Source organism: Esox lucius, chromosome 1 (assembly GCF_011004845.1).
Source record: "Esox lucius isolate fEsoLuc1 chromosome 1, fEsoLuc1.pri, whole genome shotgun sequence".
Classification (NCBI taxonomy): Eukaryota; Metazoa; Chordata; class Actinopteri; order Esociformes; family Esocidae; genus Esox; species Esox lucius.
The window spans coordinates 37,859,277-37,885,358 of record NC_047569.1 but is presented as its reverse complement, the minus strand read 5'-3'; the positions used below and the strand labels follow the sequence as shown (position 1 = coordinate 37,885,358).

Sequence of the window (26,082 nt, the reverse complement as noted above, 5' to 3'; positions counted from 1 at the left end):
CCAAATAAATTAACCAATAGTATTCCTGGAACCGAAAGAATTATCAACAATTTTGTTTTATATTTCGATCATTTGAAAGAAATTTCGTGTTTGGAATGTACACGTAAAATATGTCTGACATTTCCTTTAAATATAAAATAATAAGCACGATTAAATGCAGCGTCACATCCGTACACAGCTTCAAAGCGGTTCAAAGGCTAACCAATGAGACCAGCGGAACCAGTGCAGTAATGCCGTTCGGACCTATGGTTCGGACCAGGTTCCTACCAGGGGGACAAGTGAATTGTGCGATAGACAGTCAAGCTGGTCTATTAGGATCTGTCCTCTATCTTTTTCCACATATGTAATGTGTTTTAGATGCTTGTATTGTATGACACGATTGACTAATTCCCCGGATAAGAAAGAAAGGAGTGCTTTAGCAGATACTTTTAGAGATCTGCATACAGCAGTTGCTAGCTAGTTAGCTAGCCGGGCGGTCTGTTGTCATAGTCTGTCTGCGTGGTGGTTCTGAGAACCATGAACAGCGCTGCGCTCCTCACCGGAGGCCGTACTTACACACCCGGACAAACAAAGCGTACCGAGCGGATCGAACGGTGAGACACCCAGATGGCAACGGTCAGCTACCCTTCTTAAATGACAACAGACAAACGGGTCCACAGCTGAAGCTTTAAGTGCCTGGCTCCTGTTGACATCCACAGTCAGAGCCTGGGACAGGCCCACCAAGTGGGGTAGTCTCTCTTTGATCAAGGTAATGTAAATAAAAATCGTTATTTTCTCAAAAGCGAGAACTGTGCGAGACTGTTCATTCAGCCTGCAGCTTAGAGTTGGTTGTGATTCAAAAAGGGATTTGTGGTTGAACTTGACGATGACCCTCTAATTACTCTAAGATGGATTACTAAAGTCTATTTGCAGGTAACGGCCAAAATAAAGGAAACACGGGCATGGTGTCCTAACACTCAACTCTTGACCACCTTTATTCCAGATGAGTGCCGTCCGCGGAGGAACAGTCACTTGGCGCCCACAGCCCTGGCAGGACGGGGATGGTGGTGGGGGAGAGCCCCTTTCGGACAGTGACTCAGAGGAAGAAGACTTCCCCGACGACAGTACCACTCCTTTAGGGGACTACGTCACGCAAGGTACCAACCGGGCGCGTGGGTTGCCCATTGTTCAGTGTTGGAGCAGAAAAATGCCATGGTCACTTTGTAGACCTTATCATCCAGAGCAACTGATGGGAGCAATTAGGGTTAACTTTCTTCCTCCTGGACAGAACAACAGATCATTTACACTTTTTATGGCTTGAGGACCTTTTGGTTGCTGGTCAGATGCCTTAACCACTAGGCTACTTGCCAGCCCTACAAAGATAAACGTCTGTCATTGTTTCTCTGGTGCAATGGTAATGCTCTTGTAACGGGCTTTGGATAACTGCTTGTGTGAAACAGTTTGATAACCCTCGTAAACATCTGTGGAAGTGGAGCACCCTGAGGAAGGCGCGAGAATACATCTCCTCATGCCTTATTTTCAGAGCCCCATATAAAGACAGTTGGGTCTGCTGTGAGACCGAACCCCACGACATAGCTGTGGACAAATACATCTGTCCATTCATGACAAGGATTTGGATTCTCCTTTTATTTCTGTACATTCAGTTACACCGCATTGTTTTACATTGAGAAAATTCCACAAACTGTTTTCTGGAACCATGGCTGCCATGGGTAATTATTTGAGTGCTGAATCTAAATCTATGTCTCTGTTGACATCCTGTCTCCCTCAGGACTGAAGCAACTCCTGGATGCCCAGCAGCTGTGTGACGTCACCCTCATAGTGGAAGGGAAGAGGTTTATGTGCCATAGGTTGGGTTAACCACAGATGTTATGTTACGCTCATTGGCATGCTCTCTGTACTGCTGACATGCACGCTGCTCCAAAACTCTAGTTTACTACAGGCATCCAGAACAGTGCACCACATTGCTCTACACAGGAATATATATGTGTGTGTAATATAAGAAATATGTAACATGAGGAATATGTAACATAGGATGTACAGTATCTCACAAATGTGAGATTATCTTTGCATGTGGCAACACTGAAGAAATGACACTTTGCTACAATGTAAAGTAGTGAGTGTACAGATTTGTATAACAGTGTACATTTGTTGTCCCCTCAAAATCTCACAACCACCAGCCATTAATGTCTAAACCGCTGGCAACAGAAGTGAGTACACCCCTAAGTGAAAATGTCCAAATTGGGCCCAGAGTCACCATCATTTTCCAGCACTGCCTTAACCCTCTTGGGCATGGAGTTCACCAGAGCTTCGCAGGTTGCCCCTGGAGTTCCCTTCCATGACGACAGCACAGAGCTTGTGGATGTTAGAGACCTTGCGCTCCTCCACCTTCCGTTTGAGTGTTTAGGTCTAGAGACATGCTTGGCCAGTACATCACCTTTACCCTTAGCTTCGTTAGCAAGGCAGTGGTCATCTTGGACGACAGGCATGCAGACCAATTTGATGCAGTGTGCATTGGTCTGAGCACTGACAGGCTGACCCCCCACCCCTTCAACCTCTGCAGCAATGCTGGCAGCACTCATGTCTATTTCCCAAAGACAACTGCACTCAACTTCTTTGGTCGACCATGGCGAGGCCTGTTCTGAGTGGAACCTGTCCTGTTAAACCGCTGTATGGTCTTGTCCACCGTGCTGCAGCTCAGTTTCAGGGTCTTGGCAATCTTCTTATAGACTAGGCAATCTTTATGTAGAGCAACAATAATTTTTTTCAGATCCTCAGAGAGTTCTTTGCCATGAGGTGCCATGTTGAACTTCCAGTGACCAGTATGAAGGAGTGTGAGAGTGATAACACCAAATTTAACACATCTGCTCCCCATTCACACCTGAGACCTTGTAACACTAACGAGTCACATGACACCGGGGAGGGAAAATGACTAATTGGGCCCAATTTGGACATTTTCACTTAGGGGTGTACTCACTTATGTTGCCAGCGGTTTAGACATTAATGGCTGTGTGTTGTGTTATTTTGAGGGGACAGCAAATGTATACTGTTATACAAGCTGTGCACACACTACATTACATTGTAGCAAAGTGTCATTTCTTCAGTGTTGTCACATGAAAAGATATAATGAAATATTTGCAAAAATGTGAGGGGTGTACTCATTTTTGTGAGATACTGTATACACATTCTGCAAGTTGTGTTGTGCTTCTGCCTCTCCCCAGGGTCCTTTTGGCAGCAGTCAGCCCCTACTTCCGCGCCATGTTCACTAGCCCGCTGGTAGAGTCCCGTCTCACTGAAATCCGATTGGAGGAGGTGACGCCGTCAGTCATGGAGACTGTAATCCAGTTCGTCTACACCGGGGAGGCGGGGCTCTGTCTGGACACGGCGGAGGACCTGTTTGTGGCAGCCAATCGGCTTCAAGTGATGCCCCTGCAGGACCTGTGCTCCAGGTAACCATCATCAGTGTTGCTACCTGTGGTTGAGTAACTGCTACTAAGGATTTTGGTCAGTTTTAAAAGCTTTCAGTTATTGTCCAGTTAACCGGCCTCACTGACTCTGTGTTGTCCAGCTAACCGGCCTCACTGACTCTGTGTTGTCCAGCTAACCGGCCTCACTGTCTCTGTGTTGTCCAGCTAACCGGCCTCACTGTCTCCGTGTCTGTAGGTTCCTGTTTGACCACCTGTCTGTGGACAACTGCCTGGGTATGTATTCTCTGGCCCGCTCCCACCATGACCAGCTGCTCCTGAGGGCCTCCCTGCGTCTGGTGGCCCAGCACTTCCCCCGCGTCTCCCGCCAGAAAGACTTTCTGCTGCTGGACCCCGGCACGCTGGGCAGCCTGCTGGGCTCGGACCGCCTGGGCGTGGATTCGGAGGCGGAGGTGTATGATGCGGCGCGCCGCTGGGCAGAGCACCAGCCCCTGGAACGTTACGGCCACATGCCGGGCCTGCTCCACCACCTCCGCCCTGGCCTCCTGTCCCTGGAGGAGAGCCAGCGGCTGAGCGAGGAGCTGGGCCCTGCGGTAGCCGGGGAGAGCCCCGGGGGGCCCCTGAGGCCCAGGGAGGGCATGTTTGAGAAGAAGATTGTGTGCGTGGACCTGAAGCCGCGGGAGGACGAGTCGCTGAGCGACAGAGACTTCACGGTGGACTGCTTCGACCCACGCACTGGGAAATGGGAGAAGCTGGCCGCCCTGGGCTCCCTTCTGTGTCCCGGCTGCACGGCCGTCGGCGGCAGGCTGTTCGTGGCGGGGGGCATCCTGCGCGGCGGCACGGTGTCCACTGAGGTGCACGAGTACGACGCCGTGCTGGACCGCTGGCTGGAGCGGCCGCCGATGGCGCAGCCTCGGGCCATGCTGGGCCTCCTGGGCTGCGGGGAGTTGCTGTATGCGCTGGGCGGCTGCAACCGAGCGGCCGTGCTGGACTCCTGCGAGACCCTGGACCTGGTCTCCCTGCGGTGGGTCCCCGGGCCCCGCCTGCCACTGCCACTGCGGTCTTTTGCCTGTGCCGCGCTGCGCGGACGCATCTACCTGCTGGGCGGTGCCACGCTGGAGCAGAACCGGGCGGTGGTGCACGCTGGCGTGCTCATCTACAACACCCTGAATGACTCGTGGAGCCGCGTGGGCCTGGAGTCCGGCGCCACCTGCCTGGCCGGCGGGGTGGCAGTGCGCGGCGGGGTCTGCGCCATTGGCGGATACATGAGGGACGCCACCAAGTTCATAGACGGCAACTACACTCACCTGGAGCCACTGGACGCCACGGGGCGCGTGCTGTTCTTCCGGGAGGGCCGGGGCTCGGCGGTCGAGCGAGAGGTGTCCGGTGCGGTGGTGGCGGAGAGGGCGGGGGGTGGGGGGAGCGACCGTGCCCCCAGCCCAGTGGTGTTCCCTGGGCTGCCCAGGCGGATTGCCGCGGGCGGCGTGGCCAGGTGGAAGCGGCGGATATACGTGCTGGGCGGGGAGAACGGCTCCCGGTTCTATGACAGCGTGTACTGCTGGAAGCCCGGCTGGCGCAGCTGGGTCCAGAGACGGGAGAAGCTGCCCGGAGACACCGGGGGGGTCAGCCAGTTTGGTTGCGCCACTCTCAAGTTCCCCAAGAAACACATCCTGTCCAGACTAAGACTGGCCCGGGAGGACCGGAAGCCTGACAACTAGCCACAGCAGGACTAATGAGCTGTGCTGAAACCAGCAAAAATGTATGTGTGTGTGTGTATGTGGGGGGGGGGGACTCGCATCTGAATGTAGCCACCGTATGTCACAACAAGGAATACTTTTTTCTATTATTTTTCTGCTCTCTCTCTCTCTCACACACTAAGAGTGGCCCTGTGTTAATTTAGCCTGTATTCACTCAAAGAGTTTGTTAATCCTGGTCTAAGTTTGAATCCATAGGCTAAGGATTCACACTTGTATTCCTAAGGCCTGGGCTAATCGCAAATACGACACGACAGTTTTACATTCTGTCTGTGACAAGCCATAAATGTTACGTTCTCTCTGGCATGCGAATAACGTTACGCTAATGTCACGATTCCGTTAACGACTGTGTGACATTGGTGGATCAAGATGCCCACCCGGTCGGTATTTGCTTTGACAACTTTGTTAAAACTAGAAAGAGAAAAACGGCGATGTGAAAATATCAGCACGAGCCAGAGAATATGACTAGTCAACCTTTATGCTTCCGAAATGTTTCCTAGATTTACGTCCAAAGCTAGCTGCAATAACTATTTCGATAAGATGTAGCTGGTATAGGCTAATGAAACGTTTGCAGAGTTAAAGGACCAAAACAGAAATACACACTGCACGCAGCTGTTGGTAACGGCGTGCGTCAAGAGCATATGCAAATTAAATGAAAGGGCAGGTTTTGTGATTGGATAAGAAACGTTCTATGGGTTTGTGCTTGACTGTTTCACATTGGTTATTTTGTCACCGTGTTTCTGGGCTATCCCTGAAAAATCGGTGCTAACCCTGCTCAAGAGCATGGCCAGCTAGCCCTAGGAAGGTCCAATAGTCGCATTGTATGCCTCATGTTCATATTTTCACATCGCAGTTTTTGCTTTCTTTGGAAAGTTTTAACAAAGTTGCCAAAGCAAGGGTGGGCATCTTGATGTTAAAAACCGACAACCGCTGTTAAAAAGTCATTACATGAATCTTGGGAGAGTAACGTAGATTGTGTGTCAGTGAGAACAAAACATTTGTAGTTTGTAATCGATATTATGAAAAATAGTATTGTGTCGTGTTTTGTCTGCTCGCCCAGGCCAGGGCTTAGGAATATATGTGTGAATCCTTAGCCCAGGGTTAAAAGTTAGCCCAGGGTCAACAAACTAACAAGCTAACACGGAGCTAGTGCCATGTGAAAAGGGCTCGTCTTCATAAGTGATGGCGAGAGAACCTGCCGGACAATTGATCTCCTGAAACAGGGTTGCGCAGCAGTGGGTTAAGCCATGCAAAGTGTATTTTCTGTTTAATGAATGCCATCTTCAAATATACAGAGCAGTAATAAAAGCATCAGGAAATAAAAACTTGATTCCTCTCGGATTAACAGAACCGAACCGCCAGAATTGACCGAGACAAACATTGATGCTTACCCTTCTTTTACACCAATAACGGAGGTGTTTGTGATTAGTTTGTTTTAAACTGAGGTTACTGTTATATGTTCAGGAGCTTGTCCTCTTATTACTGCATTTTTATTTTTGCCTTACTTACTTTTCAGAAAACAACAATCTGTTAAACAAATACACATAACTAACACAAATATAAGGCCAGGCAAATCCATCCAATACCTGAAAACTGAAGAAAAAAAATGTTGTTTTTAGACAAACTTTTTTATTTTTGTTAATCGTGTGTGTGTGTGTGTGTGTGTGTGTGTGTGTGTGTGTGTGTGTTTGTGTGTGTGTGTGAGAGAATGTTGGGTTTTGACAGTAACACAGGAGCCCTCCCCGTTCCCTCCAACTCCATATGAGAAACATATCCTCTAATGTTAATCTGATGGATGTTTTGGAACTGAACAGCAAATTGATGTTTTGATGACAGTTCTGCTGTCACATGATTAAAGGAATATTTGCTAAATATTTTTTGGGGGATTATTCTTGTTTTACAAGTCTCTTCTCTGGGCTACAAAAAAACTGTCCTTGTCTACTGGTCCTTTTGTCAGTATGTTTTGGTCTTTCTGTCACAGTGTTTATGCTGGCAGTCAAATTCGGATATTTTCCTAATAGGTCTTTTGACCAATAACATCTGCATTTTTTTAGATATCCTTTTCAATTGGTGAAAATTATAACAAATAACTAGATAAACATGTCTAGTGTTATAGTCACTTTAGCATTTTGTTTACCTGCTAACTATTCCAGAAGATATTCCAGAGGTGAATGTGAAAAGAATTTCAATGCACATGTGACACCTTTGTGTTGTTTTGCATATACTCTTATCCAGAAACAACTTACAGTTAGTTGTGAGTGAAAACATTTTCCTACTGCCTCCCTTTGGGAATAAAACCCACAATTCTGGCTTTGTAAGCACCATGTTCTCCCAAATGGGCTAATCAGGACACAAACTGAGGATTTGGTCTTTCTCTGTATTTTAAGCACATTTTGGGGTCCCAACAAACCAAAAGATAAAACACCTGGCACATAGGAAATTGATTTCTTATCACGGTAGGTAACTGATATAACACAATTCATAACGTTTGTTCTATTGACAACACATGAAGGCATGTTGGACAGAACTCGTTTTTTACTAGAACATACTGCATCTTGAAGAGGCTAGTTGTTAATTATTATGGTCATTAATAAACTCCTGAATCAGCCTCTTTCTGGTGACCAAAGGTCTTACTGACCAGCCAGACTGAACATTCTTTGCTCTTCTTCACCCTCGTGGTTTATAAGAAGTTGAGCCTTCAATGATTAGTAGCAGCATTCTGCTTTGCTCCAAGTCTTATACTGAATACTTGGTTTGACAATATTTAGGGCTGTTGGTATCTTGTTAGTATGGAGAATCCCATTTTTGTTGGAGCGAAGAATCCCTCATCTGAGACAGCTCCGCAGAAGGTGACCGTTAACAACATTTCCGACATCGCTGTTATCATCTGCTACTTCATTCTGGTCATTGGAGTGGGCATCTGGGTTAGTATGGCACCCGACTTAACATCTGTGACGTTTCTCTCTGCACAACATTTTATTGCTTTCATGACCATTTTAAACTGAACTCTTAAAATCAACAAGTTATATTTTGCTTCAAATCTGGTCCCTTAACATTTACTGACATTAACAGCAACGTGGTTGTCGATGCATGAAGTGAGGCACTGGTTAAATGAAGCCGATCTTTTGTGTTCCAGTCCATGTTCAGGACCAACAGAGGCACTGTGGGGGGATACTTCCTGGCTGGACAGACCATGACATGGTGGCCGGTGAGTACAACTTGACCTTTGACTCCGTCAGTAACTAGTGTTTTAATGATGTATGTTCATATTTTTCTGGCATTTTTATGTCCTAGTCAAAAGGGCAGTTGGTCAGGTTCAAAACCATACACTGCAGCAGTACACGTAGAAGTGGTAGCGATTTAGGCTGCTCGAAATGCTTGACCACACAATCATTTAATTTAAATATTTTAACTAACCTTTTGGGTCATTATCCCACGCAACGTTGCCCCTCATTCACTTTTCCTGTACATTTTTGTCATTTAGCGGGCACTGTAATCCAGAGAAACGTACAGTTATTGGAAAAAATTCAAAGAAGAAGGATTTTAGTTAACCGTTTGTCTCTCTTTCTCTAGGTTGGCGCATCATTGTTTGCCAGTAATATTGGCAGTGGACACTTTGTCGGCCTTGCTGGCACTGGAGCGGCACGCGGAATTGCTGTGGGGGGTTTTGAGTGGAATGTGGGTAGAATTTGCCCCCTTTGAAATTCCAATAATCTGAAAGTGTTTCGAGTATACAGAACACGGACAATGCTTGGTAGTAAGTGTCTTCCTCCTCCATCCATGCCAGGCCTTGTTCATCGTGCTCCTGCTGGGCTGGCTGTTTGTCCCAGTTTACCTCACGGCGGGGGTGAGTCACACCAGTATACCTCAGCCAAGGTGGCATCCCAGGGAAATCACTGTCCAGATGTACGCAACTTTGGACCTGTGTTATGTCTCCCATTGCCTAGGTGATCACAATGCCTCAGTACCTGAAGAAGAGGTTCGGGGGCACCAGGATCAGCCTGTACCTGTCTGTCATATCGCTCTTCCTCTACATCTTCACCAAGATCTCTGTGAGTGTAGAACACTGAGGGATTTGCATGCTAGCCATACAAACGACCCACATACACATTGTCTTCAGTAATGAACAAGAATTAAATGCCATAGAGGCACCAATTTCTGCAAAAGTTAAAGAACTTTAGAGTTTATTTTTCTTAAATGTGTATGTTTGAAGTACAGTATAAACATTTTTGAGTTGTGAACGTCTCCATGGGCCAGTGTGAGTGATGGCCTCCCTCATTTTTCTCCCCCAGGTGGACATGTTTTCTGGGGCCGTGTTTATCCAGCAGGCCCTAGGCTGGAACATCTATGTGGCTGTTATTGCACTCCTCTCCATAACAGCTCTGTACACAGTCACCGGTAACATCTGGTTCAAATAATACCAAAACACTTTTGTTACGCGGACGAAAAGACCGTCCGCGATTCAAGAAAGGTCCCGTGGGGCAAGATGACCATGTGTAACAATCCGTTTTGTCCACCAGGGGGCCTAGCTGCTCTGATGTACACAGACACGGTCCAGACGTTCGTAATAATCGCCGGTGCCTTCGTCCTTACTGGTTTTGGTAAGTTCACAGATCCCGGTCATTAGAGCCACACATTCCGTCTTGTTGACTCAGACTGGTTTTTTTGGCCTATATGTGCCGCCCGGGGTTGGGTGGGGGCTCATCGGCAGGGATTTCCTTCTTTCATCGTTACCTAGGCGACTGTCAGGCAAAAACTGAGGTCGTCAGTCAAGTTGTGTCCTCGTGCGCGCGGGTGTGACTTAATGGTTGGCTGCAGAGCGGGAAATAACCCCACGGTGGCTTGGTCAGGACGCGTAGGACAAAGGCAGGCTGCGATCTCCTACTTTCCAAAGCGCATCGAAAATCATGGATTTTATTTTAATGTAGAAAACATTCAAAAACATGTTTTTTCAATGCATGATAAAGTAACGAGGAACAAGGTTTCCTGTTCCTAAATATCCTTTAGATACAACTGTATTTTCTTTTAGCATGCAGGATTTATAGACACTGTAATGTCATATTTGATACCAGTGTTGTATAGATGAAATCCTATCAAATATCAATAATGTTGAGATGACATTATGTAGGCTATCATAACTGATACCTGTGATGAAACTGAATTAAGACATCTCAACCCTTCCCACCCCAGCTACTATCTGGGTCGAGTTCAGACAGACCGTGACCTATCACCATGTATCTACCGTGTGTCGTCCCCCCCCCGGGACATCTCTTCCTCTCCTCAGCCTTCTTCGAGGTGGGGGGCTACAGTGCTCTGCTGGAGAAGTACAGGTCAGCAATTCCCTCTAACTCCCAGTCTGACCGCTACAACATCTCGCCTGAGTGCTACACCCCCCGAGACGACGCCTTCCAACTACTCAGAGACCCTGTGACTGGGGACCTTCCCTGGCCGGGAGTCCTCTTCGGAATCGCCATCATTGGCGCCTGGTACTGGTGTTCCGACCAGGTAAATAATCCGATAGGAACACCCCTGGAATGTATATATTCTGGGTTTATTTCACTGTGCACTATCCTACGAGGATCTGTTCAAAATGGGAACCAGATTTAATTGCTGACTGGAAGTGTGTGCAGAGAGTAGGGCGGTTTGAAACAGCGCTGGATCTGTTGTCTTGTGCCTGTCCGTGTAGGTGATCGTTCAGCGCTGCCTAGCAGCTCGAAGTTTGACCCACGTGAAGGCAGGCTGCATCCTGTGTGGATACCTCAAACTGCTTCCCATGTTCCTCATGGTGTTCCCCGGAATGATCAGCCGCGTTCTGTTCCCCGGTGAGTTCATGAGCCATCATAGGAACGAGACAGAGAGCTGAATGGAGAGTTTATTTAAGATGATCAGCAGAGGAGGAAAAAATTATCACACAGCGGAAGACAAAATACAATTCACTTTGTTACCCTGTTAGCCAGATGGTGTGCGCGTATGATCTCTTTTCTACTCCTCTGGCATGAGCTCTGCGGTAACAGGGCGTGTTGTCCTGCTGTTGTCAGATGAGGTGGGCTGTGTGGTCCCGGAGCTGTGTCAACAGGTGTGCGGAACGGACGTCGGCTGCTCCAACATTGCCTACCCCAAACTGGTGGTGTCCATAATGCCCAACGGTAAAGAGACGTCACAGTGTTTCTGAAAGGAAAACAAGTGGTGCAGATGTTGAACACCTCACGCAATTGGCATCAAACACTGATCTTGTTTCTCAAGCGTTCCTTTTTCTCCTTGATTCCGTGATTTCCCTGCGTTCCCGTGTTCCCCCGTGCTCCGGTCCAGGTCTGAGGGGTCTGATGTTGGCGGTCATGCTGGCGGCCCTGATGAGCTCCCTGGCCTCCATCTTCAACAGCAGCAGCACTCTGTTCACCATGGACATCTGGACCCGCCTCAGGCCTCAGGCCAGAGAGAGCGAGCTCATGGTCGTGGGCAGGTTTGGCCCTTTCTTCGCCTGGTTTACGCAGAAGAGCATGGTTTGTTTCAGCTGTTGGTCTTTGTGAGTAACCACTTGGTCCGCTGTGTCTCCGGCGCAGAGTGTGGGTCCTCGTCATTGTAGCCGTCAGTATCTGTTGGATTCCTGTGGTACAGGCGTCCCAGAGCGGTCAGCTGTTTGACTACATCCAATCGGTGACATGCTACCTGGCCCCGCCCATCGCCGCAGTCTTCTTCCTGGCTGTGTTTGTGAAGAGGGTCAATGAGCCGGTGAGGTCAGAGGTCAATGGGCATGATGATATTACCTTATTTTGATCTAAAATACTGTATGATGATAATACCTTATTAAAATACAACCACATCTCCAAAAAAGTTTGGACGCTGTGTAAAATGCTAATAAGAAAACAATGCAATGATGTGCAAATCATTTTCCCTATATATAATTGAAAATAGTACAAAGACAAGTATCAAATGTTGAATCTGAGGAATAATATTGTTTTTGGAAAAATAAAATTTAAAATTTGATACCAGCAACACGTTTCAAAAAAGTTGGGACATGGGCATGTTAACCACTGATTTGCATCACCTCTTCTTTTTACAATACTCTAAGCGTTTGGGAGTCTGTAGTTCTGAAAGTGAAATGTATTTCCATTCTTGCTTGATATATGATTTCAGCTGCTAAACAGTTTGGGGTCTCCTTTGTCGTATTTCTCGTATCATAATGTGCCAAATGTTTTCAATGGGTGATGGGTCTGGACTGCAGCCAGGCCAGTTTAGCACCCAGACTTTTACTACAGAGCCAAGCTGTTGTAATACTTGCAGAATGTGGTTTGGCATTGACTTGCTGAAATATGCAAGGCCTTCCCTGAAGAAGACGTTTTCTGGATGGCAGAATATGTTGCTCCAAAACCTGTATAGATTGTTCAGTATTAATGGTACCTTCACAGATGTGCAAGTCACCCATGCTGTGTGCCCTAATGCACCCCCATACCATCACAGACACTGGATTTTGAACTTTGCGCTGATAACAAGCCAAATGGTCCTTCTCGTCTTTAGTCTGGAGGATACGGCGTCCATGATTCCCAAATTTTGATTCATAAGACCACAGGAAATTACCTTGGATCCAGAGAAGGCGGTTCTGGATGTTGTTTACATATGGTTTCTTCTTTGCATGGTAGAGTTTTAACTTGCATTTGAATGCAGCGACATACTGTGTTCACAGATAATGGTTTTCGGAAAGGTTCCTGAGCCCATGCAGTGATTTCCATTACAGAATTGTGTCTGTTTTTAATGCAGTGCTTTCTGAGAGCCCGTCCAATATTGGTTTTCAGCCTTGTCCCTGGCATACAAAGATTTCTCCAGATTCTCTGAATCTTTCAATGATATTCTGTACCAATGAGATCCCCAAATTTTACATTGAGAAACATAAGGTTTAGTATATATTTTTCAAAAAACAATAAAATTTCTCAGGTCCAACATTTGATATGTTGTCTTTGTACTATTTTCTTTTGAATATGGGGTTTAAAAGATTTGGACATCATGTATTCTGTTTTCATTTACATTTTACATAGCGTCCCAATGTTTTTGGAAACGGGGTTATACATCATGGCAATACCTTCTGATCTAAAATACCTTATAATTTAAAATGCTGAACTACTAGATACCCTTTGTCAGTGTATTTATGCTTTAGCCGTCAGCAGAAACTTCATCTGAAACCTAGGTGAGACGATCACAGAGCCCATAAAGGGCATAGTGAAGTAGCAGTTGGCAAAGTCTGTTGCTTTCTTCCAGGGGGCGTTTTGGGGACTGATGGGGGGCCTGGCTATGGGGCTTTGCCGTATGGTGCCAGAGTTTTGGTTTGGCTCCGGCAGCTGCCTGTTCCCCACCGACTGCCCCACGCTGGTATGTGGGGTCCACTACCTATACTTTGCCATAGTCCTGTTTGCCTGCACCTCCGTCCTGACACTGCTTGTCAGCTACTGCACGCCGGCCATTGAAGACAAGCATGTGAGTATTGGTAGTTTTAAACTAGGTGTCTTCAAACCTCTCCCCGGGGCCTCCAACCACCCTGTACACCCAAGCACTGGCACACCAGAATCAGCTCGTCGTCAACCAGTCCTCATTCTCCGCCCTGGATTAGGTGAATCAGATGAGCTAGCTCCACCGCAACCTTGAGTCTGTTTACTTCAGTAAAACCCTTAAACCATGAAAGGAGAGGTCCAGCAGCAGGTACCTTTCGGATCGTTTTCTCACTCGGCTTGTTCAGTCTGGTTGGCTCTGAACCTGAATTGAACCATATCCTTAAAATGTTATATTTGTGCAAATTTGTAACATATATGCTTTAGAAGCGCAATGTAATGTACCCTAACATATGAATTTGGATGTCACAGATTTACATATTTTATGTATTACTGGCCAGGTTGGCCAGCGAGCTACAATACAAGTCACACATCACTTGCTAGCCCAATTAGTAGTGACGTGTCCACAAACCCTCTCGGTTCAAACCTTTTAGCTACTAATTTAATTTGATTGACCTGTTGTAATTCACTTATATCAGTACAATGTGTGATTCACAAAAGTGAATACACCACTCACATTTTTGTAAATATTTGAGTATATCTTTTCATGTGACAACACTGAAGACATGACACTTTGCTACAATGTAAAGTAGTGAGTGTACAGCTTGTATATCAGTGTATCATTTGCTGTCCCCTCAAAATAACTCAACACACAGCCATTAATGTCTAAACCGCTGGCAAAGTACCACCCCTAAGTGAAAATGTCCAAATTGGGCCCAATTAGCCATTTGCCCTCCCCGGTGTCATGTGACTCATTAGTATTACAAGGTCTGAGGTGTGAATGGGGAGCCGATGTGTTAGATGTGGTGTCATCGCCCTCACACTCCTTCATACTGGTCACTGGAAGTTCAACATGGCACCTCATGGCAAAGAACTCTCTGAGGATCTGAAAAAAAGTATTGCTGCTTTACATAAAGATGGCCTTGGCTGTAAGAAGATTGCCAAGACCCTGAAACTGAGCTGCAGCACGGTGGCCAAGACCATACAGCGGTTTGACAGGACAGGTTCCACTCAGAAAAGGCCTTGCCATGGTCGACCAAATAAGTTGAGTGCATGTGCTCAGTGTCATATCCAGAGGTTGTCTTTGGGAAATAGATGTATGAATGCTGCCAGCATTGCTGGAGGGCTTGAAGGGGTGGGGGGGTCAGCTAAGGACATGGATTACTGGAACCATGTCCTGTGGTCTGATGATCATCATCATCATCATTTTCTTCCGCTTATCCGGGGCTGGGTTGCGGGGGCAGCAGTCTAAGCAGAGATGCCCAGACTTCCCTCTCCCTAGACACTTGCTCCAGCTCTTCCGGGGGGACACAGAGGCGTTCCCAGGCCAGCCGAGAGACAGCGTGTCCTAGGTCTTCCCCGGGGTCTCTTCCCGGTGGGACGGGCCCGGAACACCTTCCCAGGAAGGCGTTCCGGAGGCATCCGAAACAGATGCTCAAGCCATCTCAGCTGACCCCCTCTCGATGTGGAGGAGCAGCGGCACTACTCTGAGCTCCTCCCGGGTGATCGAGCTTTTCACCCTCTCTAAGGGATCGCCCAGCCACCCTGCGGAGAAAGCTCATTTCGGCCGCCTGTATCCGGGATCTTGTCCTTTTGGTCATGACCCAAAGCTCATAACCATAGGTGAGAGCAGGAACGTAGATTGACCAGTAAATCGAGAGCTTCGCCTTGCGGCTCAGCTCTTTCTTCACCACGACAGACCAATATATTGCCCGCATTACTGCAGAAGCTGCACCGATCAGTCTGTCAATCTCCCGTTCCATCCTTCCCTCACTCGTGAACAAGACCCCTAGATACTTAAACTCCTCCACTTGAGGCAGGCACTCTACATCAACCTGAAGTGGGCAAGCCACCCTTTTCCGACTGAGGACCATGGCCTCGGATTTGGAGGTACTGATTCTCGTCCCCACCGCTTCACAATCGGCTGAAAACCGTCCCAGTGCATGCTGAAGTTCCTGGTTTGAAGGGGCCAACACGACAGCATCATCCACAAAGAGCAGAGACCAAAACGTGTGGTCCCCAAACCTGACACCCTCCGGCCCCTGGCTGCGCCTAGAAATTCTGTCCATAAAAATTACCAGAGGCACTGTCCCCGACCGCCACGCGATGAGGCACAGGCGTGTCAACCAAGACAGCCCCACAACATCCAGAGACATGAGGTACTCCGGGTGGATCTCATCCACCCCTGGTGCCTTGCCACCGAGGAGTTTCTTGACTACCTCTGTGACTTCAGCCCGGGTGATGGACGAGTCTGCTTCCTCAATGGAAGACGTGACGGCGGGATTGAGGAGATCCTCGAAGTACTCCTTCCACCGCCCGACGACATCCCCAGTTGAGGTCAACAGCTGCCCACTTCTACTGTAAACAGCGTTGGTAGGGCACTGTTTCCCTCTCCTGAGGCGCCGGACGGTTTGCCAGAATCTCTTCGAGGCCAGCCGATAGTCCTTCTCCATGGCCTCACCAAACTGCTCCCAGGCCCGAGTTTTTGCCTCCACAACCACCCAGGCTGCAGTCCGCTTGGCCTGCCGGTACCCGTCAGCTGCCTCAGGAGTCCCACAAGCCAAGGCCTGATAGAGAGATACTGTATATAATGTACTAATTATTTAATCGTAATGACTGCTTTATAAGTAAACTATTAGTTTTTACTGTTATTTGACAGAGAGGCTGCGTCAATGTTTCCATAAAAACATGAAAAAACAATTTGATCAAATTATTTGGTTAACATATCCCTAGTCTAATGCAGGGACAACTGAAAATGTAACCGCTCTCCTCCCAGCTCCACAGACTTGTGTTCAGCCTGCGTCATTCCAAGGAAGAGAGGGATGACCTTGATTGGAAGCAGGAAGTGAAGGGGAGAATAGCACGCAGGAAGGCAGAGGAGAAGAGTCAAGACAAGTCTGTAGACAGCCAAGGTATAACTGTCAACCACCCACCAGCACTGCACATTTAAACTCATAAAACCCTTGCATCTTGGGGTGAATTCTCTTATCTACAGAAACAAGTAGTTAATTAAGCGAAGTGATGTTTAGGAGTGGCCTGCAACTGCTAAATCAGCCACAATGTCAATCCGAATTTCTGTCGTTGACGTCTTTGCTTTGTTAGCAGACGCCGAAGAACCCAAACCTGGCATCTATCGTCTCCTTGGCTGGTTCTGCGGAGTCAGCAGAACCCCGGTGCCGGAGCTCACAGAGGAGGAGTTCACGGAGGCGTCCAAAAAGCTGCCTGACATCAGCGAGGAGCCTTTCTGGAAGCATGTTGTTGATGCTAACGCTCTGGTTATGATGGGGGTGGCAGTGTTTCTATGGGGCTACTATGCATAACGGGGGATTGGTTATAATAAAATATATCTGCAAGCGGAAACGGCTGGGTCCTTTCCTTCCAGGACGACCATGGCACCCATTCATTCCCCATTAACTCCCATTCTATCCCCACTGACCCCCATTCATTCCCTATAGACCTCCGCTGAATCACCATTGACCCTGATTCATTCCCTTTGACTTCCATTCATTCCCCGCTGTTAAAAGTGATGCAATCTCATACCCTTGGGTATGCAGCCACATGTAACACGGTTATCAGCCAGTCGGCATTCAGGAGTTCATAATATTCAATAGTCCACAGCCCTTTACTAGGCATGGACATGCATGTCTCCCCTTTTGGGCTATTGCAATTAACGTCTTACATGTCAACTTGAGTCATGTGGACGAAGACAAAAATGGATTTCAAATTTTTTTGTCAACAGATGTAGGAACATCATTTTGTCAATTACACTGTAGGAGCAGATAGAAACCTGTCAAGTTAACACAAATAATTATGCAAGATGAAGAGTTCAGGTCATATTCCGGTTTCAATCACGTATTTATTTGAGGAGCAGATATTCCCATTAGCTTTGTACAACTGAAACCTACTACGGTTTCCCCATACCCATTCAAAAGGAGTCAACATAGTTCTCTATTCTGTGTGTCAGGTTCTTGGGAGTGTGAGCTGGAACCAGTTGGGGTTAAGGCTGGTAGCTGGTGTAGTTCTATGGTCCATGTTTATTTTCACCCACGCTGAAGCAAATGATGGCTTTGGCAAAGACTATTCTCTGCTGACTAACGGGAACATGGAACTCAAGAGGGGATTGGGGAGGAGGGGCTAAAAATTAAAATAGGGATTAAAATCATCTGGAAGAGGTGACAGGAGAACACAGTCCTCAAAAAAACCAAAACACGGGACAACAGCAAACATTCTCTTGCGCACAAAATAAAGACAACAAGCAGTCAAAACATTGGTACAAAGTGACATCAGGCCTTTGCAAAGTGACATCAACTAGCTTTCTCTCTACACGCACACCAGAGTCTCGTTCATTAAACTTTCAGTCAGTGCCTGCCGTTTCTGGGGGTCATTTGACCGGCAATAGGCAGAAACGTTGAGCATTGGGCCCCATGCAGCCACGCCTCCAGCAGGACCCCCCCCCCCCCCCCCCCATCTTGAAGCACAATTCAAAGACCAACACACTCTGTAGGCAGATAGTCGACTGTTATGATCTCAGGACAGGGTGACAGTGGGCAGAGAAAAAGGGTCTTTTGTGAGCCCCCCCTGGGGGGTGGGGTGACCAAGAGGGAAAATTGGAGGGGCACCATGACCCAGAGGGAGGAGGGGCACCTTTACCTCCCATCCTCCCTCTTGGCACGGGTCTGCACCAGTTCGCAGGGCTGCAGCACCCAGTTGTTGTCGTGCAGACCGACACGGCACCCCGGCGTGTCCTTGTCGGTGCGCCGGCAGCACATCCAGTAGGAGCGTCCGTAAGGCAGGTCGTGGTGGTAAGGTTTGGGGTGCCAGCGGCACAGCGACACGTCACCCCGCTCGTACTGCCGCTTGCACTGCTTGCAGGGGTCGTCGCGGTACAGCGGGTCCTGGTTCCACCGCGAATCGGTGGCGCGCACGCCGTAGGTCTCGATCAGGACTTTGAAGTCGTAGCAGGTGCACTTGAGGGCGGCCAGCGAGCGCGTGGGCAGGTAGCTGAAGATGTTCACCATGATGTGGTCGGGCAGCAGCAGCATGTACTGGCGGGGCTCCAGCAGCCTCTGGATCTGGAAGCGGATCTCGAGGAAGTCGTGCGAGACGTGTCGGTAGAGGCGGCACAGGGACGGGTCCGAGCGGTCCTCCGCGCCGGCGAGCGGCGAGTCTGGCCGGTCGGCGGCGGCCCCCGCCGGGCCGTTGTTATTGACGCAGTCCAAGGAGCACATTCCACTGCTGCCGCCGGTGCCCTCATCCGAGCCCCTCTGGGGCTGCAGAAAGAACAGCTGTCCGGGAGGCGGGTCCTCGGAGCTGTCGGCCGGGCTGGTCCCGCCGGGCATGGCGAAACACACCGTCTCCTCCTGCACGTTCTCCGTGCTGTCCTTACCGTAGAACACACACTGGTCCACCGCCCCGGTGACCACCACCTCCACGTGGAAGCCAGTCACCCGCTCGCGGACCGCGGGCTTCTTGTCCCCAACGCTGAGGTCAGCGCTGGGGTCGGGGCTGCTGGAGGTGGGCCGATCCGCGTGGCCCTCCCCATGGGGGTCGGCCTTCGGGGAGCCAGCCAGCAGAAGGCTGGGGTCTCGTGACGAAGGGCTGACCAGCTGGTAGAGGTCACAGGTGATCTTCTCCTTGGACCTCGCCCCCGTCTGGCCCCCTCCTCCCCCGCAGCTCATGAACATACAGCGAGGCCGGCCCGCGGGCTCCGACTGCGATCGAGGGTCCAGGCTGGACACCCGGAATGCGATCCTCACTTCCCCTCGGCCATGGGAGTCCCCGCTCCGCTCCCTCTGGGAGGAGTCCGGCCCCGCCGTGGGCCTCAGCGTTGTGTCCTCCAGGGGCTGCCGCTGGGATTCAAAATGAGCGACCGCCTGGGCCACACGCCACGACTCCTGCTGCTCCTCCTCGCTCTCCTCCTCCGAGGCGCTGTGCGTGGGGGGGGGCGGGGCGCCGGGGCTCTCGGACAGGAACACAACGGGGTCGGAGGGCGTGCCCCGCAGTAGTGTGTGCTGTGGGTTCAGCGGGGCGGTCTGCCCTACCATGCCCTGCAGCGCCATAGCCGTACGCTGCTCCACCAGGGCAACCATCTCCGCCACGGACAGCAGGTCCGTCTCGCTCGCTCCGCCCTCCGGGGCGGGCACCACCGCCGGCGAGGGTTCGGGGGCGACGTGGGCCTGGGCCCGGGCGGGCGGGTCGTAGGAGGAGCAGCGCCGCCGCCGCTTGGCCTTGGTGCAGTCCGTGGCCCAGTTCCCCTTGACCTTCATGGCGCTGGGTCGGGGCAGGCCTGCCCCGCTGAACTGGTGGGCCACAAAGAAGGCGATCTTCTCCTTGGTGTTGCCAGGCTTGATGACATACCAGGTGTCCAGCAGCACCCTGCCGTCCTCCATCTGAGTGCCGCCGCTGGGGGGAGGGGTGGGGGGAGGAGGTGCCGGCGGGGTCGGTGGTTCGGCTTCCGGCGGCGTGTTCTCAGAGCCGGCATCCTCTCCGCCGGCCCGGTCCTCCGCATCCCCCCCGTCGTCCAGCAGCGTGCGCCCCGCGGCGTCGGCCTTGCAGAGGGACGCCGCGCCTCCGACCCCCGTGCCGCGGGGCTTGTTCTGGGAGTAGGTGCCGAAGGGCCGCGGGCACCACAGCCGGATGTGGGAGAAGGTGTCTCTGTCCATCACGGCACGGAGGAGAGCATGTCGGCGGCGTCTAGGCTGGCCAGCTGCGGCGCGCCGGGCCTCTCATTCCCTCTGCCCCAGCCGGCGGACACCGTCGCAGGGAGAGGACATACAACCTGCAGGGAGGAGGAGGAGGAATTATAGCAGCGCCACAACAACAACCATGATTATAGCTCATCTAGCTGGACGAGACCGGACCTGTAACGTTGAAGGAAATGTGAGTGAGAATTTGGCTCCTTACGTTCAGGTACGGAAAACCAGATTCAGTGAAACCCTGATTTATCAAGGGTGGGAGACTCACTTAATGCAGAAAGAAATTCCCAACTAGCCATAGATTAGGAAAGGAGCACAGTAAATGACAGGCAAATCAGCTTCTAGCCTCCTGGCAGCTCAGAAACCAAACTCGAAGAACAAGGGTGTCAGGAAGATTCATGCCCCGAGCCTCAACAGCTAAAGTGTATTAGTCATTACATACACTCACTGTAAGATCAATTCTCTCGCCTTGAAGGCTTGGAATTGAATTAAAAGGCTTCCATTTCGGGGGCCCTGTGTCTGGGGTAAATGAAAGAAGCACCAAGGGAAGGACCCATAGAGATTAACAGAGGCGCCATCACAGCTTTTCCAGTACGATGATCTGACTGGTCTGATTGTGATCACACGATTGTGTCATCAAGAGGGATCGGCTAATGAAACTCAATCTACTAACTTCTAACACGCATGTCGTCAGTGCGGTTTATTGGCTTACATGTTTTCAGCCAGCATCGATTGACCAATGTATGCTATAATAAATAATTCAGACAGTAGAAACACGGTATTACCTGACAAAATGCTGGGTGATGCAGACACAGTCTTGTTGCTATAGGACTCATGCCGCCGCCACCCCCATGGTTCAGGGTTCACCTACATTGCAGGTTATAATGCTTCCTAAGGCTATATAGTCATCCCCACCCAGTAGTGAATCATCCATTGAATAGATTAGAAGATTTTTGCAATCAGTGAGTATAAGAAGCATTGACTTTTCCTCCATACAGCAATTTTGGTTTTTATAAGATTACAAAAGCATTTTGTACTGCTACAGTTTTGCTTCCTAAATCATTCTCAGAACAAGGGGCTGGAGTGTGCGCTCTACAGTCCAGAGACACGCTGATTCTGTTCTTCGACCGAGAGTACATTATGTGCTAAGTACAAATGTAGAAGCACAGAAATTACCTGTTACTGTGGCAACGTGTCTGTGGGAGGGGGAAGTGGGTAACAAACGGCTTCCTTAGCAGCAGACCATTTTAAACTCAATAGTAACATTGAAAATCAAATGAGAATGCGAACAAAACAATGCAAATGGCCATAAAAAAGGCACAGGAGAGTGAGTTGTTCCATGTCGATTAAATAAAAATCATCATAATGTGGGCTAGTAAAAATATCAATGTTCAGTGTGTCCATAAAGCAGAGGGTATGGAGACCCATGTCGAGGGAGGGTGAGATGAAAGGCACCAGAGGGCTTGTGTGGTCTGTTCAGGAGCTTTAACCGCTAGGAGAGACATACAAGCGGGCTTTTGATTTTAAAAAGTAAAAAAAATATTTCTCAAAATCTGTGTAACCACCTGCAAGCACAACTGGCAAAGTACACATTCTTAACCACCAGTGACAAAATTGACCCGCATTTAGCACGGATCAGCCAATCAAGTTGGCCACACTAATGATTAATACATTCAGTTGCACATCCATGCTAGAATGCGTTTTGTCCCAGTAGTGTCCTCAACGCGTCTCTATGGAGGGGATGAAAGGAGGATTAAAACAGCAAATGGATTCCCCTCCCAACGCTTCAAAGACAACCTGCCAGACAGGAGGCGAGGCAGCACTAGGAAGGCCTAACCTATTTTTAGACAGAGTAGTGATAATAACATCGCCAGCCAGGCGCCATCTAAAAGGAGTTTTTACCTTGGCCGAGGCCTGTGGGAAATCCATTTAACCAGCATGCCCGTGCCATTTCGCCACACTCTGCCAATAACAATGGCACAAGTGTCTGTCTTGGTGATGAACACTGACAGTTCCTGAAGCACACAGAGTGGCAGCAGCGAGAGGGGCTGATTGAAAAGCCCCAGTCAGACTCCTTCTGTATCGACCAGTATCTATTATTCAGAGCATAACGAGTGCTTCAGAAGATGGAGACATACTGCCAGTCATCTAGAGTCTGTGGCTGTGACCAGTGCTGAGGCCCTGCATGTCATTATAGTCTCGCTGCTAATCCCAGGTTTTCCATGTAACTTAATTAGGAAGAAATCTTTCTGATGAACAGGTGGTAGTAAAATAAGTATGGTGACGGTCGACCACGGGCAGCACACTAATGATTGACAGTCTAATGGGCAGGCCAGCATTCAAAGCATCTTCAAACCGGCAGCGAGAGCTGAACTTTGCAGCGACATGAAACCTCAAACCGCTCCAGGGTACCCCTAGCCATATTGGAAAGCAAACACCTCAGTCGACTTTTCTGCTAATCATCGGGCCCTCGAATAATCCATTCAGGTGAGCCATGTCTCTGGTCGAGAAGTTTGAATCCCTGGTTTAAAGACATTCATTCTAGTAAATGAAAGACATGGAGGACTAGTTGTGTTCGGTGAAAACATATAGTCAGAGTGATAACAGCAATTTACAGAGTCCCAAACGTGGCCAGGTGTTGCTGACAACCTGTCTCAATGCAGACAACAATCCCTGACCACTGATAAAAAAATCTCTGCAATGATAAAGCAATTTCTCTCTCTCTCATTTGAAACAATGCCTGTAAATTAAGGCCGTTTTTAAGCTTTTTACATAATCCTCCAAATCCTTCTCAGACCAGAGTGCTTAGCCATTGGCTCCCTCAGCAGTGCCCCCGGTGGTCCTGTCGCTGCACTACACACGCCAACGCACTCGTTGCTCAGTCGCCGAGACCTCCAACACAAAGCGGGGGGGCAACAACAGAGCAGCGGCAGGCTAGGCAACACAGCACACACGGTGTGTCACTGCGGAGCGTTCGGAAACATTGCACCCATTTATGGCACTGCCTCGGGCGAGTCGAGGGAGCGTTCAGCGTGACGCCGTTCCAACCCTATTGCAGAGAAAATTTAATTGAGTAGACACTGCTAAACGGGGAGGTACTGTTCAAATTTAAAAGCCACTTGTGACTCCATGCTCTCCTGACCTCATTCAGACAGGCCTCTTGTTCACCTCTAGCACCCCCCCCCCCCCCCCCCCCCCCCCACCCACCCAGCATCCCTTTCAGGGGCTTTGAGCTTGGTGGACTATGCGGGGGAGGTGATAAATGACGCTGGCCGCAGGCTCTCTCCTTGGCTGCGGCTGCAGGGACAATACAGGAGCAGCAGGCTCACGATGCCCGTCTGTGAGGACAATGAAGTCGCCGCATCGCTCATTCCACCCATTCCAAGAAAAATTTACCCGGATTGCCTTTTGTCATGAGACGGCAAGGCAGACACTGGCCATTTAAGAGTTTAGTCAGTTTGCGATGCCTTTATGGAAATTGCCAGCACAACATTTAAAACTACAGTATAGCTCTTGGTCAGGTGGTTTCCATTCCCAGCCTTCAACCCTGTATTATGGGTTTAACACATCTGTTAATATTGAATATAAACCATACAAAAACAAGACTGATGGACAGATTACTTAAGGAGGTTTCTAGGCTGACCAGAGCAAGTAAATCAATTGATGTGGCCATAAGGCCTAAGTAGGCTTCCACACACAGTCCTTAATGGAATTATGTATATCAGCAGGGTGGAAAAAAATATATTGAAAACAATAAACCAGGTTGCACCCCCCTCAACCAGACATGGACTTCATTACAAACGATCAATAGGGTGGTTTGTTTCTGTAGCGATTTCAAAGGACCAAAGAACAAAAAGTTGTCAGAAGCATAACAGATGCCAACTCATCTATAACAAAGGTGCAGCTCATCCTGTACGAAGTTCGACAACGACTTTAGCAACTGCAATGCAGATAATGTTTTGAATCAATAGGCACGTTTGTAAGATAAGTGTAGGCTATACATTTTAATGGTGAATGGCAGTCAATGCTAAAGGAGCAAACTTACATTTCAAGCAAAAAAAAAACAAACGTTACTGCAGATGACACGGGTTGTACTAGTTTATAAGCCACCGTATAAAGCATCTTCAGAATTGTAATGGGAAAATGTCCATGAGGATGTACTTTACACATTGTCATTAAGTTTACAGGTAACGTTAGCCATGCTTGGTCAAGGCCTAATTATTCACATGCCCAAACGTGGATGTTTACTCAGTTGTCTCGCAATTAAATGTCCACCACAGTCAGTGGAAATTACCAAGAATAGGTAATTGCGCAATCCGGCTACATTAGCTAGCTAATATTAGCAGATACATTAGCAAATTAAGAATATAGGAAATACATATTTTTTGAAAACTGAAATGCAGACTGGAAAAACCGGAGACGTTTCAGACATTCGTTTAGGTAACTACGGCAGTTTAACTTCTAGGAAAGACAGTACCCGACCTCGACTGTTAACCACCAGTGAGCTAAGTGGGATAGCTAGCTAACCAGAGTAACTAATGTAGCTAATAGGTAACTAGCCAATGCAGATAATTTTGTTAGTTAACCACCGCACATTGCGAACCATGTTGTTAAGGAGTATACACGTTAACTTACTACAATCATATATGGATAAAGGGGAAATATATTCCGCAACTTACACAACTACAGTAAACCTTCCTTGCGTTATCTGCTAACCATGTATGCTAATAGCTAGCAACTGTTGTTACGATGATGATGCGCAGGCCCGAAGTAAACACAAATCTTAGCCATTGTTAAGTAGTTTTGTTAAATCATAACCAACTTAGTTATCAAGAAGCAATTCAAATTATCACGGCTAACATTGACACAACCAAGCGATAGGCACCACACTGCCCATTTAACCGTACAGTAATACAACTAGCTTACATGCTACAGGTTTCTATCCTGTACAGTTATGCGTGTTGTCGAAATAGCGTAAGCTAGTAGCTAGCCAAACAAAACGGCAATGGAACCCATATTGTTGAATAGCAAATGGTATCTATAGCTAGCTAACTTTAGTTAGCTTCGACCTGTACAATGTAGTTGACTAAGCTTTGCTAACAAAGTGCAATTGTTCTCGGTTCGTCACCTTACCTGTAGATCCGCAAGTTCTTGACCTGTCACTGACAGTACCGGTAGCCTCTCAAGAAGTGACCGAGGAATCAGACTTGTGTAGTAAGGATGGGGGTGCAGGTGACTTTGGTTATCTTTTACGTGTCCACGTAGCTGGCAGCAGAGTATTATCTAAACCGTAATGTTAATACCAATATGTAATGGCAATATTTTGATTGCACACATATTGATACTGGTCCTGGTTTTGTTTCACACTCTCCCTATTTCATCTGCCTGCGTTGCTTAAATATTACACAACCCTTTCTTTACTGTATGCTCTCAACAACCAAAATAATCGGAGTCAGAACAGCAGTGGGGAGGAAGGCCATCTTGTTGACAGGCAGCTGCACAAGGCCCACAGCCAATAGCAATGCAGAGTCGATGGTGTGCCCATATATGGCGTATGGCCCCACTCCCCCCCTAAGCCGCCGCCCCCTCCCTATTTTTTCTTCTTATTGTAAATTCACATTATAATAATTTGAAATTGTTCCCTTATCTAGTTAGGACAACCACATAATCCATT

The 26,082-nt window shown here is 48.6% G+C and overlaps 3 protein-coding genes across 6 annotated transcripts; 2 read left to right on the top strand and 1 right to left on the bottom strand.

Moving 5' to 3' along the window:
* The first annotated feature begins 10 nt into the window (after positions 1-10).
* si:dkey-260j18.2 (uncharacterized protein LOC325231 homolog) lies at positions 11-7,050 on the top strand. Its single transcript, XM_034288782.1, has 6 exons — positions 11-748; positions 983-1,136; positions 1,769-1,847; positions 3,219-3,446; positions 3,661-5,183; positions 6,821-7,050. Exons 2-5 carry the CDS (start codon positions 983-985, stop codon positions 5,138-5,140), a joined length of 1,941 nt encoding a protein of 646 aa, XP_034144673.1. The 5' UTR covers positions 11-748; the 3' UTR covers positions 5,141-5,183; positions 6,821-7,050.
* A 684-nt stretch (positions 7,051-7,734) lies between these two features.
* Positions 7,735-17,092, top strand: slc5a2 (solute carrier family 5 member 2). Of its 3 annotated transcripts, none has more exons than XM_010898663.3 (15): positions 7,735-8,100; positions 8,313-8,384; positions 8,750-8,854; positions 8,964-9,023; positions 9,124-9,228; positions 9,469-9,574; positions 9,697-9,777; positions 10,461-10,681; positions 10,863-10,998; positions 11,215-11,322; positions 11,486-11,636; positions 11,737-11,905; positions 13,427-13,642; positions 16,490-16,625; positions 16,816-17,092. In XM_010898663.3, the coding sequence occupies exons 1-15, from the start codon at positions 7,966-7,968 to the stop codon at positions 17,031-17,033; spliced, it is 2,019 nt and encodes a 672-aa protein (XP_010896965.2). In that variant the 5' UTR covers positions 7,735-7,965; the 3' UTR covers positions 17,034-17,092. The 3 variants fall into 3 exon arrangements, with proteins under 3 accessions (XP_010896965.2, XP_019899737.2, XP_010896966.2); XM_020044178.2 differs by having other exon boundaries at positions 11,737-11,917; XM_010898664.3 differs by having other exon boundaries at positions 7,736-8,100; positions 16,819-17,092.
* Positions 17,093-17,538: 446 nt separating this feature from the next.
* On the bottom strand, positions 17,539-25,914 carry fbxo46 (F-box protein 46). Of its 2 annotated transcripts, none has more exons than XM_010898665.5 (2): positions 25,542-25,914; positions 17,539-20,491 (listed from the first exon to the last, which is right to left on the bottom strand). In XM_010898665.5, exon 2 carries the CDS (start codon positions 20,373-20,375, stop codon positions 18,360-18,362), a length of 2,016 nt encoding a protein of 671 aa, XP_010896967.2. In that variant the 5' UTR covers positions 20,376-20,491; positions 25,542-25,914; the 3' UTR covers positions 17,539-18,359. The 2 variants fall into 2 exon arrangements, with proteins under 2 accessions (XP_010896967.2, XP_019906281.2); XM_020050722.3 differs by lacking the exon at positions 25,542-25,914 and adding an exon at positions 21,194-21,467.
* Positions 25,915-26,082: the final 168 nt, after the last annotated feature.